A 15,161-nucleotide genomic window follows, 5' to 3' on the forward strand; every position below is an offset into this window, starting at 1 on the left:
GGTCGCGTAAAAAGTAAATGATCCTCTTTTACCATCACTAAGAGCCACTTTCACTAAATCGATGTGAGCATCGTACTTATGATTTGCTAACTTTGTGCCTGTTTCAAAACTAAGATTACAAATATCACGATGATGGTTCATGTTGTGAAATGGACAAGTCAGACAAAAGTCAGGGAAACAGCAAAACCGCCATTTGGGTGTTAAAACCGCTGATTAGGTAGAGACATTACCGTTGTTTGGATGAGAGAGTGTATACGACATCTATTTTTAAAAAAAAGCGCGACACTCTTTTCTTGGTTAAACATGATATTTTATTGTTGGTCCAAATGAGCGCAAAAATAATAAAATAAACGTCGCTCAATCTGTTCAATCCGTTTGGAAGTAAATAGTAGCGAAAAAACCCCTTAGAGTACAAGAATAAAAAATGTAAAAGGAAAGTAATGAGTGGTGTTATCGATGAAAAGCTAAAGGAATTGATTTAGTCATACAATAAGCTTTTGACCATGGGGATGCTTCGCAGAGATCAATTTGTTATGGTGTAGCTGATCTAATTCATATAGTATGAAGTATATAGTCGGTCATCGCCGAACCAGATGAGGACTAAGTTTGGAGGAACCGAAGGGCGTAAAGAAAGCATATGCAGAAGGGATGACAATTGATATCGTATAGTTTCAGACATGAGCAGACATTGGCGCATATCAAGGCAGCTAATAGTGTGATCCTTAGAGAGCTGTTGCGTTGGGTGCTTAGGACATGTTTGAGGTTTGCCACCAGGAAGCCAGCCTAGTCTCCAGCGTATACAGCGACTGCGCTCTGATTTAGACATGAGCAGCCAGAGTATAGGATCCAGAGAGATCGATCGATGGCAGTTAGAAAGCAGTTTGGAGTTTCGGTATCGTTGGCGGTTTCAAGATTCTGTTGCAAAAAACGTCGTTTAGCAGCCTTGGTAAGCGAGTATTGGGTTCCTCAGTAGTAGACAGCACCGTTTTCCAAAGTGATGCATGAGAGAGAGAGCGTACCACTGGCTTCCTCTGGTATTGCGGATATAAGGTAACAGACAAGCAAGCAGTGCATCTTCTGGCAAATATAAGGAACGAAAGAGGAACTATGCCTGTAATATACTGACTCATTCAGACATGAGAGACAACTTGGACATGTGGAGCATAACCTTAGAGGACGCTTTGCCTCGAGCACCGTAGATTTTCTTGATGCAATTATTCTGGGCTTCCTCTAGAGTGTGAAGTTGAGAGGTCATGAAGTGGTTGATAGCTAGGTCGTACTCAAGTTGAGACTGAGCAATGTGAGCGTAAAACCTGGTGCAAAGAAGCTTGGAGAAGCCAGAAGGACACTTTTTTTTTCGTGACATCGTTTTGACAAATGGTGTAAAAGACTTGCTTTCCTAATAATACCGGCAATGCTCTTACACCATCTGATAACACTTCTCCTGGCTTGTTTTCCAGTTTCGTTGGCTGTCTCAAGTTTCGTCTTCCTTATGGCAAATCTTTCAAACATGTCAATACAAAGATATTCAGGAAAACTTGCATGGCAGCACTCACTCGTAGAGCTACCCGACCTCGTGTACTATGCACCAACTGGATGGACTTTTAATCGTTATCTCTCACCTGCATTCAACGTAATGCCCTTTATCAACTAATACATCGAAAGATTCCTCATAAGACTTGCTTACATCGTATACTCTCCAGGCCTGACGCCTCTCCATATTGCGCTTTCTGTGATGTGTTCATAGACTCTATTGACCTCTTCTTTTTCTCCTGCCCACTAAAGCTCCTGGATTGGCAAGAAGTCATACGAGGATTCCTGTGGCCGACTCTAGAAATCACTGGTATTCAACTTGTCCTTTATTCTCTGGATTTCCCCAAGGTATCTTACTGCCTGAATCCTCAGCTCGAAAGGGAAATTGTAATCATCACTTTAAGTTTTATTTGGAAAATACACTGACAGTGCCCCGGAAGACGTTCTTGAGTAACTTTTTCTTATTTTAAATGAATTTTATCATTTTTATTTGTATTTTATTCTATCCCTTTTGTTAGTAAATCTGCAACCGCCTCTGAGTTAGATTACAACACTAATTTACACGGCGCAGTTAATAAAAAAAAAAAAGGTGTAAAAGACAGCCACCCTATTTTGAAATCTTGGCAAATCAGCATTGCCGAGGATTCCAGACAGAGTAGTACTGACCTGACTTGGGTTTTCTGCCTCTTTTTTCTATTTTCAGTGGCTTCATGACATGATGATCCATAGGTGTGATGAATGTCCAATTATCACTAACTGTCCTAAATATCTTTGGTTTGCATTGCATGACTTTAACATCATCATCCTTTTGAGGTGGCAATAGTTTTAAGGAGCGGATTGGTGGGAGTGTGGGTTTAATGGAAGAAACATCTTTGGTAGTGGCAATAGTAGAAATAGTAACAGTGGTCATGGTAATCGTTTTTACTTGATCCATGCCAAGAAATAGGGTTAAAAAGAAAGAAAGGGTTGAACCCTTGGCAGAGCCATGACAGACAGGAAACCTTGTATTTATAGTCACAAGCCGCAGCATTTTTTTTATTTTTTGTTCTTTCTTTATTTTACGCGTGTGTGTGTACGATGGAATCTTTAGATTACTCTTTGACAAAGTTAGATTCATAAAACGCTCTTAAGTGCGCGCGTGTGTGTATTTGTGTGTGTTCATATGATTAAGTTAATAATTTTATAGTCTTGACGTACGATCATGTTTATAATAAAAAGAGAGAACAGTGACGATGACGCATTATCTTATCTTTTTGATAGGACATCAAAAGGAAACTAGAGCATGACAGCAATAGTAGTGATAATGATCATTCTTTGGTCAGAACGATCTATGCTCGAATTGATGAGTGCAAAGATGACATAAAGAAGAGAGAATGTTATAGCTTTATGCTTGAATATATCCTAAAGACGATCCCTAACGATATACTTACTGACATCCATTTCAAGCTATCCTGTATTGAACCTCGTATAAACTATTTACATAAACCTACTGTCTTTTCGTTCAGTTTAAAGGTAAAGTGAAGAGAGAATAAGTACCCCATGTTGTGGTACTCATGAAACTAGATATTACACCAAGCACTCAATGATATCGAAGTTTATCATTTGCTTTACTCTATCATAGAACAATGTGAACCGACTGTAGAAGATTGGCTTCGTGAGTTGGCAGATGTTCAAAAGACAAGACAGATGTAAGATAACCTGCTTCTTCCCTTTTATTTTACTAATACGTCATAGAATACTGGAATTTGAACGACTAGTCGATATGTATCTTTATGTACCTACTGCAAATAATAAAGCAGTAGTAGAAAAGGTACTCTTTAGGTTATTGTTTCTTTCTTGCATCATACTAATCAAGTCATGTATGTATATAGTTTATAAGACAGAATAGTCAAGTAACAGATGAACTGGTTTCAAGGTAACCTAGATAACAAACACTCTCTCTTCCAATAAGTGTCCATTGACCATTTAACGAAAAACAGGCTCAAAGTGTTCAACGCTCTTTATGGGACAGAAGTCATACCTTTGGCAATAGGCGGTAATAGTGACAAGGTAAGGCTCAACATGACAAAACCACAGGACTCAATCCCATTCTTGTTTTCTTTTATATTCCTTTTTCCTCTTAGCTTCAAGGTAATACATTGATTAAGAGTCATCTTTATGTGTCAGTGCCAGCGCTAGCGGTAAGTAAAAAAAAAAAAAAAAAGATATGACATTTGTACGCCAAGCCCAAGCATAACTCGGATCGTCACTTGGCTATTATATAGGAGATGGTCAAAAAGTTACACAACATCAGATTGTTTGAATTGCAGTTGGACCTTATTGAGCACAGTTTATGGGAGAAGCAGGTAATGAAAAGGAGACATTTTACAAGATATAAAGGAAAAAGGATACATTAATAGCGTATAAAAAGATCGAGATAGAGTTACCGATACCATTGTGCCAGCTAGAACCATTAGAGGGCGATCCCAAGGAGATCCTCATGTATTTGCGCACAGGCAATCCAACATGCGTGGTTAGATTATCTGCCTGTCTAATAAGCATTATATGCAAGAAAGAACAGAATAAGGCAAGTAGAAAGAGGGACCTTTTTTTTTCATAACTGACTAGTTTCTCTAGTGGCAGGAAACCCAGAATGAAATTGAAGCAACATGGCTGCAAACCTATGTTCAACTATTTCAAGATTTGGCATTTGAACAAGTGCCTATGGAAGAATCACGCTCAGCGCATGCATTATTTCGATATGCTGCTTGTTTGATCCAGTGTCGTATCCAGCTTGATTTTACTTTGCCATCAACGCTTTTCCAAAGAGCCTGGGATCATTTCTACATGCAAAGAAGTATTTATATGAAGTCCTTGGCTGATCAAGCTAAACTCGACCGTGCCAAGCGCGATTTGATCTTACTGGAAAATGTGGTATTTACTTCACTCTTATCACCTCATTGGACTGAAGGAGGTAAAGCTTTGTGAATTTCCAAAGCGTTTGGTGTCATCTTTTGCTCCCTAAATGCGTTACTGTTACAGATCAACTTGAAATAATAAAATGACTTTGACTGTTACCAGAGATAATTCTGTCTGAAAGTAATGAAACATAGATAACAGACAAGAAGTTTCCTTACTTGGTAGTTTCCCAGTAGCATTTGTGAAGAGAGGCATAAATAAGCTGAGAATTGGTACAACCAAGCTGAGTATTGGTACAACCAAGCTGAGTACCATGTGTAACAATTATTGCTAAAAGAAGTGAAAACTTGGGACTCTTCGTGGCCGTTGCCAAGATGAATCGAGACAATTTCTTGGCCACTGATCCTATCATAAACACATACAAGTATATATACACATATCTGTACGAATACATACACTCCCGATGAGCATGAGCCTTTATATTTATCACTGCTTATTCTTCCTCTTTTTTTTAATTGTAGTCATCAAAGACGACCTTGTTCTCAGGCAGGACAGCCAAGTGAACAATGACGTTTCTTGCGCCACAATTCCGCGCCTATAAAATGACCGCTGAATTCATCAACCATGATCTACATTATCTTTTTCTTTTTCTTTTTCTTAATCAAAAATCATGGTACGCATCGCTGTTCTTGGTGGATCTAAAGGCTGCTCTCAAGCTATGGTAGTCCAAGGCTTAGAATCTAAACCACATATGCAATTCAAACTTCTCGTCCGCAATCCTAGCAAGATAGACTATACTGATGAGCAAAAGGCTAAACTGACACTTATCCAAGGTGACGCTCTGGTGCACAAAGATGTTGAGCAGACGATTAGACAGACAGATATAGTCGTATTCTCTATTGGAAGTGCGTTCGATATGAAGACAAGATCCATGGTAACGCCTGACCTCTGTCGAGATACGATGACCGTGTTCTTGGAGGTCGTAGATAAATTACCAGAAGAGGACCGCCCTAAACGATTAGTGGTCGTGTCAACCACAGGTCTGGATGGCATGTCTGAAGTGCCTTATTTGTTCCGCCCAATGTATCGATTCCTCTTGCATGAGCCTCATATGGATAAACTAGAGCTTGAGAAGTTAGTGACAGGAGAAAAGAACAAGCATATACCTAGCTGGATCCTAGTCAGGCCCAGCCTTTTAACAGATGGAGGACTGAAAGGCAAGTATAGAGCAAAGGAAGGTATCTCGGGTTATACAATCTCTCGAAAGGACGTCGGTCACTTTTTGCTTCATCAATGTTTGGAAGAAGATAAATGGCTCAGAAAGAAGGTAGTTGTGACCTACTAGGAGTCCTCGTTCTCTTTATCGTTTTATCTCTCTTTGTGTATTGTTTATAATTATATGCCAACTTGCGCATGAAAGTATCAGCGTCATTGCTTACTTTATTTAAATAAAGACCTCGCTTTATCCTCGAGCCGCCCATTGTTTTGAAGTACTGTAGAATGTAAAAACCATGACAGATGTACCAAATAGTATGAGCAATCTATCAATCCATCGTTTCCATACTGTTGTACCCGGTAATCCCAAGTGGAAGAGAGGTGGAAATATCAAACTTAGTGGGCCTAAACACAGATATATGTGAGTGAATGTATATAGAGAAAGGGATGAGAACTTACAGCAGCAGACAGATCCAATTAAACTAACAAACTTGTCCAAATCACTAGCACCCACCCAAGCAATCAGAGTGCCAACAATTACCACAGTAACACGGAGCGTGTTTTTTTCCCACTTGATAAATAGGTTGTGTTTACCTGTCAAATCCCCAAACAAAGCGTGTTCAATGATACGTATGGTTGGAAACAAGGTGAGTGCGTTTGAAAGCAAGACAGCCATTGCATATCCCAGTTGAACCGAGCTGGACAAAATGCCCGGAGGTAGATTCAGTAAGGCTACCGTTTCCACTTGTTGACCGAACGCAATATATCCTAATGCGCCTACGGCACATAGTGTACATGCAACCAAAAACATGACAAAGGCAAGTACAAAAGGAAACTTTTCTGGTTTCTCCATAGAGTCGCGAATGGGTATGATCAAACCTACATATTTGGATTAGTCGCCTTCTTCATATGCGCAAATGACAATCAAGTACGAACCAATTCCTTCGTATGAGTAGACAGCTGTGCCAATAAAGGTGGTATAGCTAACAGGATTAAATAACCAGTGAATGTCAGGGCCTGTATGGGCTGGAGATGTCACAATCTCAGCTACATCATAACAAAGCAGGACGACAAGACCCGCGATGATAAGAGCGTCTGATATAAGCGCTGTAGGCGAAAGTTTCGCAATGTTTCGAATCAAGACAAGCGGTGTGAGCAATATCATGAGTAGGATAAAGACAAGACGAGGAGAAAGATGAACTGTATCATGACTGATGACTCGTACGGCTTCAATCACATTCTGCACTATAAATATAGTTCCACCACACATGAATCCCATCTAATTCCTGATTAGTTTACCAACTGATTTATTACCTTACAGTACCTACCTGTGACACAGCAATAGAAACTAACACGATGCTTCTCATCCAAGGCCCATAGAGTCGTCCTCCGATATCACCGTAACTGCCTGGGAATTGCGCTTTACATTCTAACAGCAGTAGAAAGCAATAGAACGATATACCACCCATTAACCACATCAAGACAATAGAGAAGACTAGACCTCCATTACAAAAGGCTTTGGGAAGAAATAAGATACCACTGCCAATGAATGCTTTAAAGAGCAAAAAAATTGTCTTTCGTACATCCGCCTTGGCTTCTACCGTCTTTTTCTTTTTCTTTGGTCGGTGTAGCAGTAGCAGTCGTGTTGTTTCTGATATTTCGCCTTCCTCTGATTCAGAATCGGATAGATCTTCGCCTGCGAATTGATTTATGACTGAAGTGAGTGCCAGGTACTCTAGAAAGTGCCGAGTGGGACGCTGTTCGGCTGGCTGAAGGAGACCTACAGTGTATTCTTGACGGTTCGAACAGACAGAGTCAGGACGAAATAATTCATGAAATGCTGGATTATGCTCTTGTTGCTCTTGCTGCTGTTGCTGCTGTGCTAGCCAGTGCTGTTGCTGAACGTGGAACCTTCTGAATCCACCCGGCTTGTCAAGGTATTCGAATGTCGGTTCAGGCCCCTCATTGGGCCGGCACTTTGACCGTAGTTCGTTTGTAGACTGTGACCTTTGTAATTGCTGATTCTGTTGAACAAGTGTATTGACATGATTATAAATGTCGTGAGTAATGGCAGCACCTGGTAAATGGTAGGGTATAGATATGTCTGTATTGGAAGTAGGAGAAGTGTTTATCGCAGCCTCCTCGTCTGAGCCTTGGGCGTCAGTCTCATGTACCAAATGTTGTTGAGCGATACTGGCAATAGTGCTTTCTGGTATCTGGCTTGGCTCCATAATACATAAATAAATAAAAAGGTTAGAAACGAACTTGCATTAAAAACCGGGCTATACCTTTTTTAGTTATTTTGACAGAAATGAAAGAGTGAAGTTATTATTGTCCAAGAATCAGCCAAAAGAGATATAAACATTCTTATAAAAAGGACATAAAAGACAATAGATTTGAGAAGCGCTTTCTTGCTTTGCTTTTTGATTCTGCTTTGTTACAAACAAGCTGGCCCTAGAGATTAACGTCGTATCAATCACGTGACTAAAAGCTTATTTTTGGACACGCACGCATTTTATTTTATTTTTTTCTTTTCTTTCTTTTTTCTATCAGTAACATAAAATATGGAACTTGATCCAACTGCACAAACAAACAACATTGAGCCAGGAACATCGTCTCTTGGCTCTTCTTCTTCTTCCAACGTAACAAATGCAACAACATTAGCACCTGAGAACAACTTTGGTGACAGACCTAATGATGAACAAGAACTCTATCCTATAGCTGTTCTAGTAGATGAACTTAAAAACGAAGATGTACAGTTACGCTTGAACGCTATTAGAAACTTGAGTACCATTGCTATGGCACTTGGTCCCCAAAGAACACGAGATGAGCTGATTCCTTTTCTTTGCGGTAATATATTAACATTATCCTTTATGCCCTTTTTTTTTAATTCTTTGTAATGTAGAAGGAATTGATGATGAGGATGAAGTACTTTTAGCAGTAGCTGAAGAACTTGGTAACTTTGGCGAATATGTAGGAGGTCCTGAATACGCGCATTTTATCCTGGCTCCTTTGGAAAACCTCGCATCTGTAGAAGAAGTGCTTGTGAGAGATAAGGTAAGAGAGAGAAATAAAGGCGACTACTATGGTTGGATATTTACTTCAAATTGTTTATATTTAGGCAGTGGATTCAATCAACAATATCGCCAAGTTGCTGAATGCATTTCAAGTTACACACTACTTTCTTCCTTTATTAAAGCGTCTTTCAAATGCAGAATGGTTCACAGGACGTATATCTGCATGCGGTCTTTATGCTGTAGGATACTCTAAATGCACACCTGAACAGCAAAGTGAATTACGAACGTAAGAGATCAAATGGGAATCAAGATTTCTGTGCGCTGACTCCTTTTTATAGTTCATTTGCTTCACTTATTCAAGATGACACGCCTATGGTTAGAAGAGCGGCTGCCAAAGCACTTGCTGTAAGATATCAACATGTTGAATATAATACATAGTAACCATTTATATTTATATATATATATATATATATATATGTATAGAACTTTTCAAAAGAGTTGACACCAGAAGTTATCATCAATAATATTCTGCCACTATTCCTAAGATTGACGACAGATGATCAGGATACTGTACGTTTATTGACAGTAGAGGATTTAGTACAGATCGCCAAAGTCATTTCACCTGAAGAATTTAGACAATATTTACTATCTACATTGAAAGCACTTGGACAAGATAAGTCATGGAGAGTTAGATATGCAGTAGCATCTCATTTCACGGAGGTAGCTATCCTTTCCTAGCGGTTGATTCAAAATTAATACTTGTTCTTAGTTATGTGAAGCAACTAGCGATGCAATCACCATAGAGGAAAAGTTGGCACTGTTCTTGAACCTAATTAAGGATAGTGAAGGTGAGGTCAAAATATTGGCCATTGGTCAAGCATCAGGTACGAATACAAGGACAAGTGAAATATAAAAAATAACACAATTACACAGGATTTTCAAAATTGCTTGAAAAGAACGTTGTGATTGAAAAGATTATTCCATGCTTTAAAGAATTAGTGATTGATACAAATCAGCATGTGAGATCAGCAGTTGCAACAAATATCAGTGGATTTGCTCCTATTTTAGAAAAAGAGCAGTAAAGTATTCATAGGCTATATACAAAATGATACTAAGTGTTTTATATAGAACAATTGAATACCTTTTACCCTTATTCCTCCAACTATTAAAAGATGATTTCCCTGAAGTACGACTCAATATTATCTCCAATCTAGAGGATGTCAATCAAGGTAAGAAAGAGAGAGAAACAATTAAAAGGAATAGAGATTAACATGTATTAGTTATTGGAGTTGATAGTCTCTCTCAATCACTTCTACCTGCCATTGTGGAATTAGCAGAAGATAAACAATGGCGAGTAAGATTAGCCATTATTCAGTACATTCCTCTATTAGCTTCACAACTAGGCATTGGATTTTTCGATGATAAACTACTCGATCTGTGCTTGTCCTGGTTGGGTGATACAGTCTTTTCTATTCGTGATGCAGCTACAACCAACCTCAAGAAGTTGGTAGAAATATTTGGATATGATTGGGCAAAAAATACCATTTTACCAAGAGTGAATGAAATGGCCCACAATGAAAACTATCTCTATCGTATGACTACTCTCTTTGCTCTCACTGTAAGTTGAATTGATTTATTGGCATCTCAGTCAAATAATGATCCCCTTTTAGACTATGGCTGTTTCTCTTACACCAGAGATTATCAAAGATAATGTGTTACCCACAGTGGTTGAACTTGTGAATGATCCTATTCCAAATGTCAGATTCAACGTGGCTAAATCTTTAGAAGTATTAGCACCTATTCTAAAGCAAAATCCTCAAACCGCTGAAGCTGTATCAACCAAGATCAATGATATTTTGCAACAATTAAGTCAAGATTCTGATGTAGATGTTAAATGGTTTGCAGAAAAGGCCATCTTGACAGGTAAAACCTATTACAACATGATTTAATTGAATAACGCTTTTTTCTTTATTATAGTACAAAGCTGCTAAATATAATAGAATACACTATTCAATCTTTATATTTAAGTCATTAAAGTTAACATGTATAATGCATTTCGATGATATACAAGTATTAAAAAACAGATTGAATCCATTTCTTAGTGAAGTTTTGGTTAAATTTTATCTACACGTCATCTGACGATATAACCTTGTCCGTAGTTGGCAAGTAGTGTTGTAAACGCTATCTTTTCTTACTACAATGAGGATTCTATAAGGCTATCTTTGGTTAATATACCTATCCTGCATAGTAGAATGGAAGTTGCTTTATGATAACGTTTCCTGACACAATAACCTTACACAGCTCTAACTAATATATGACGATAGTAAACTTTTACTATAATAGGCAGGCTTGTCTGTATTGAATCCATGACCTCGGTCAAAGCATAGATAATCTAGAAAAGAAAGAGAGGAGTTATTGAAATGCTTTTTATTAATACATGTCCTTAAATCCTAAGTTTTTTCCCCTTTCTATAATTCTTTATTGAACGTATGTTTTTCAAATGTGCTTTGGATTATTCTTGAAATTGTCTCCTTATACAGTGCTATAGTATACTTTCAAAATACGTGTATTCAACAATGCTTGTTTTCAGTAACTCCATACCTTTTTTCTTTGAGGTATCACAAACCCCAAGAGATAGTTTACAACCATGTCCTTGTGATGAACAAGAATAGTTTGTTGTATCGACACCAGCTACTGTGCTTGAATACACGAGAGCTTCCTTATATTGACTGTTTGAACTATTTATTGATTTATCTTTTATGAAAACACGCGACCAACTTCACTATCCCGTGCCGCTTTACATATGGCCAACTGGAGAGCTTAATCAACCAATCACAAATTCACTGTTTGGAAATTGTTTGTATTGCCAAAAGGGATATCAACAATGCATAAAAAAGTGTGTGTCATGTAGATACTTGTTGTAATCCATAGACTAATAAAGAAAAGAGTAATAGAAGGGTATTTGTAGATGAGTAAAGAATGATGACATTAAAATGTCTTTTCGGAACTACTCATTGCTTACAAGCCGAACTCTAGAAAAAACAAAGAAGACCATCTTATTTCAAAAGCACACAAACTTGGTCTATTTTTTATTCTATCCTAAAAATAGAAAACACAAACTTTGTTTTGTTATTGTTAATAGCAGAGAATGGATATAAAATAATAGTATAAAACGCTCCTTCTTTTCGCTTCTTTTCACTAATCTCGTATTCTTGGTTTCGTTTCTTTTGTTGTAATGAGAGGGATGCAAGGAAAATGGATGCTACTCTGCCTTACATTCCTGATATTTATTGCCAGGGCATGCTCAATGCCTACATCCCTAAACATTAATACTCCAACAAAGACAATTGACATTTCGAAAAGGGGCGAAACACCAACAGAGGATGATGATATTATAGATTATCATCATTCGATAACTAGTCGATCACCCAGTTCAACTCGTTCTAGTGCTTCCCCAACACAATCAGGTAGCAAGGATAGTAATGATGAAGACAATGGAAACAAAATCCAGACCACGGCCATTCCCGCATTGACACCAGAGTGGTACAGTAGGTATTCAATTCTCAATCCCTTTGCTCTTATGAATAATTCTTTTATAGCTACGGTCTATGGAAGTGAAAGTGGCATTACACCTCAAATGACTGCATTAGGCGCTATTCTTATTGTCTTGGGTATGTTTTTATGTATAATGGGCTTCCGCATGTTTAAACCAATGCTGTTTGTCATGGGACTATTAACCTTCGGGTCAATGACCTGGATCGCACTAGCCAATTGTAGACCATCAAATGGATACCTTAATGACCATATCACCATGATTGTGGTCCCTGCAGGGTTGGGTGTACTAGGAGCTGCGTTATATTTTCATTTCTGGTACATAACCATTTACCTTGTTGGAGGTAAAAGAAAACCGAAACGTATTCATACAATTGTTTATATCCTTTTTGTCAGCTTTTGGTGGGCTTGCTCTTGCGTCCTTTGTTTGCACGTGGAAGAGTAACCTTGTGGTCGAACACGTATGTAGTTCATTTTATAAATGGCAACTATAGTACAACATGTATTAATATAAAATAGTATATCGGTAGACCCTGTTTTTTAGCTGGCATGGCACTGGCAGCGGGAATCCTCACATTTTTTTCCGCACGTCCTCTGGTGTTCTTTTCTACGTCGTTCGTAGGCGCTTATTTTGTCATGTTGGGTGTTGATTGTCTAGCGAGAACAGGCTATATTGCTGGAGCTGAACTGCTGTACAATCGCAACCCTTCCCATTATATAGAATACTCTTTAACAAAGTATGTCTATGTCTTATTAGCCATGACGATTGTTTTATTCTTTATTTCTTTGGTATGGCAAATGCTTTACAATGCTGCTCATCAGCTTGGACTTCATGTAATAGCAGCAGTGAAAGGAACGACGGTAGAAGAAGAAGCAAAAGAAGAAGGGGACATGCCTGCTTCTATTCACCCCCCTCATTCGCCTCCACCTCCCTCTCATCTTCCTCCACCTTCTCATGCACCATCTGTTCATCACACCTAAAGCTTAAAACATGACTGTTACCCTTCTTCATTTGTATATTGAGAATAATAAAATAAACTTTTGGTAATACTCGTTCTATCAACATATATAGTTACAGTAGGTATTATACAGGGAGTAATTTATTTATATATAGCAATATACAGTAAAATAATTATATGCGCGATAAGATCATGATCTACGTCTCCTCTCTTGTTCTCTTTCCCAGTCTCTTGCTTGAGCACTAGGGTTTTGACTAAATGCAGAATATGCTTCAGCAGCAAGCCGAGAGCTCCATGGTGTGGCCAGTGTCATGTAGTTCAGTCCAAACATAGCGCCTGAGACCTTGCAGCTCCATACGACCTCGCCCGTTTGTGCTCGTAAACAGTACACCCACTTTCCTGCTCCGACATATACAAGTTGTTCAGGTCGTCCATGCTCTAAACTGGGTGGCTCTATAATCGAAACAGGTATATTGTACCAGCCGCCTGGGCAATTGTATCTCCACATCTCTTCGCCACTGTAGCTATCAATAGCCATGATTTTACCTTTTGAGGCTGCCAGGATGATGGGTCTTCCCAGGTTAGATGGTTCGTTATATCCAGGTGGTTCAACGCTTTGGAATCCTTCCCTGGGAGATAAAAATCGACTAGGTGTACTGATCACTGAGACCTCAGAGTATCCAAATCCAGGCATCTTATTCACCCACAATGTCTCCCCTGTCATCAGATCTAAGCAGGCGGTTTTACCATTTGCACCAGCGATCAGTTTATCATAGTCCGTAACAAAGAGTGCGACTATACCACCTGACGCGCCCGTTGGGAATTTTGAGCTCCAGAGTCTAGTACCATCTCTCTTATGTATAGCATATATCTTTCCATGGGTAGCGCAGATCAGGATATCATCACGTTGGAACTGCACTGATTCAGATAAACGAATGGAGCTCTTGTCAGATTCGTCATCGCCCTTGACTTTTTTATCTGTAAATAAAGTCATTTTGAGTTGATTATTTGTTTATTATTTCAGAAAAGAAAAAGAAAAAGAAAGGTGATTTAATCTTTTATAATGAATCGTACATGCATTGGTCAAATAAGCGGAGTTATTAATTTCCTCGTGTGCTCAGCAACTTGACCTGCTGAGCACAAAGATCTACACTTGTACAAAACCACCAACAAAATGGCTCAAGACGGAATACTCCCTGTTGGCAGAGTAGGATTTCCTTTGGAGCAGATCAACCAAAGATGCTAAGCTTTCATGTTACACAGATCAATACTTTCTTTAATATGAGGTTTTTAAATTCACGCTTTTCTTTTTCTTACTGATAGAATCTGACAGGCTTCATGCCTGTCTGAAATCAGTTAATCAACCTTGGTATTACCCCAGTAAACAAGCGTTGATGAAGCGTGTGTAAATCTTAGGTTTACAGTTGATTAAAGATATCAGTCGCTAAGTACGAAGACTAGTGAAGTCACCTTTCTTAGTCAGAAAGCGCACTTTCAATTCTTGCCATGATTTAGGGAACATCTGTGCCTGATGAACTTGGTTAAACACTTGTACAGTTAACTCTTGAAGAGGTGGTAGTGGAATAATTGGTAAAGGAGGCCATATCCTTACATCGGCGCCCGTATTAATAACTTTCGATTCCACGCTTGCTGTCTGTTGGATAGTACGTCGCCGTCTTCATCGCACAGCCGAGGTAAATGATTAAGACTGGAGAGGTATTCTGTTATCTCTACATCTTTCGCTGAATCAACGAAGTATAGTGTTTGGTAAAGCTGTTGAGCAATAGATAATAAATTATCAATGCTCTTGGTAAGAGCAGAGGTATCATGTGGACAGAACATCGCGCTGATCTCCCGTAAGGCATAGGGGCTCTGGTAGGTGGGTCAGAAGTTGTTCTAGGGCTAGTTCATCCATGGGATCAGGTGAATGCAGCTAGGTGTAGCAATATTCAGCGGTGTTCTGTTTGCTTGCTTGATAGAAACATGG

The 15,161-nt window shown here is 38.8% G+C and overlaps 6 protein-coding genes across 6 annotated transcripts; 4 read left to right on the forward strand and 2 right to left on the reverse strand.

Moving 5' to 3' along the window:
- The first annotated feature begins 2,598 nt into the window (after positions 1-2,598).
- Positions 2,599-3,878, forward strand: RHIMIDRAFT_9861 (uncharacterized protein). Its single transcript, XM_023615967.1, has 6 exons — positions 2,599-3,045; positions 3,097-3,221; positions 3,268-3,343; positions 3,405-3,448; positions 3,513-3,582; positions 3,657-3,878. Exons 1-6 carry the CDS (start codon positions 2,920-2,922, stop codon positions 3,741-3,743), a joined length of 528 nt encoding a protein of 175 aa, XP_023471321.1. The 5' UTR covers positions 2,599-2,919; the 3' UTR covers positions 3,744-3,878.
- Positions 3,879-5,101: 1,223 nt separating this feature from the next.
- Positions 5,102-5,776, forward strand: RHIMIDRAFT_233039 (uncharacterized protein; the record flags this gene model as incomplete). The annotated part of the gene is made up of 1 exon (XM_023607870.1): positions 5,102-5,776. One exon carries the CDS (start codon positions 5,102-5,104, stop codon positions 5,774-5,776), a length of 675 nt encoding a protein of 224 aa, XP_023471322.1.
- A 117-nt stretch (positions 5,777-5,893) lies between these two features.
- RHIMIDRAFT_233040 (uncharacterized protein) lies at positions 5,894-7,877 on the reverse strand (the record flags this gene model as incomplete). The annotated part of the gene is made up of 4 exons (XM_023607871.1): positions 5,894-6,051; positions 6,106-6,525; positions 6,583-6,925; positions 6,975-7,877. 4 exons carry the CDS (start codon positions 7,875-7,877, stop codon positions 5,894-5,896), a joined length of 1,824 nt encoding a protein of 607 aa, XP_023471323.1.
- Positions 7,878-8,210: 333 nt separating this feature from the next.
- On the forward strand, positions 8,211-10,654 carry RHIMIDRAFT_233041 (ARM repeat-containing protein; the record flags this gene model as incomplete). The annotated part of the gene is made up of 11 exons (XM_023607872.1): positions 8,211-8,496; positions 8,552-8,703; positions 8,768-8,949; positions 9,002-9,068; positions 9,147-9,383; positions 9,433-9,547; positions 9,597-9,741; positions 9,792-9,892; positions 9,944-10,281; positions 10,334-10,586; positions 10,641-10,654. The coding sequence occupies 11 exons, from the start codon at positions 8,211-8,213 to the stop codon at positions 10,652-10,654; spliced, it is 1,890 nt and encodes a 629-aa protein (XP_023471324.1).
- Positions 10,655-11,970: 1,316 nt separating this feature from the next.
- Positions 11,971-13,196, forward strand: RHIMIDRAFT_233042 (uncharacterized protein; the record flags this gene model as incomplete). The annotated part of the gene is made up of 4 exons (XM_023607873.1): positions 11,971-12,211; positions 12,263-12,559; positions 12,612-12,676; positions 12,735-13,196. 4 exons carry the CDS (start codon positions 11,971-11,973, stop codon positions 13,194-13,196), a joined length of 1,065 nt encoding a protein of 354 aa, XP_023471325.1.
- Positions 13,197-13,364: 168 nt separating this feature from the next.
- Positions 13,365-14,168, reverse strand: RHIMIDRAFT_233043 (Quino protein alcohol dehydrogenase-like protein; the record flags this gene model as incomplete). Its single annotated transcript, XM_023607874.1, has 1 exon — positions 13,365-14,168. One exon carries the CDS (start codon positions 14,166-14,168, stop codon positions 13,365-13,367), a length of 804 nt encoding a protein of 267 aa, XP_023471326.1.
- Positions 14,169-15,161: the final 993 nt, after the last annotated feature.

This window comes from Rhizopus microsporus (genome assembly GCF_002708625.1).
Source record: "Rhizopus microsporus ATCC 52813 unplaced genomic scaffold scaffold_1, whole genome shotgun sequence".
In the NCBI taxonomy this organism is placed as follows: Eukaryota; Fungi; Mucoromycota; class Mucoromycetes; order Mucorales; family Rhizopodaceae; genus Rhizopus; species Rhizopus microsporus.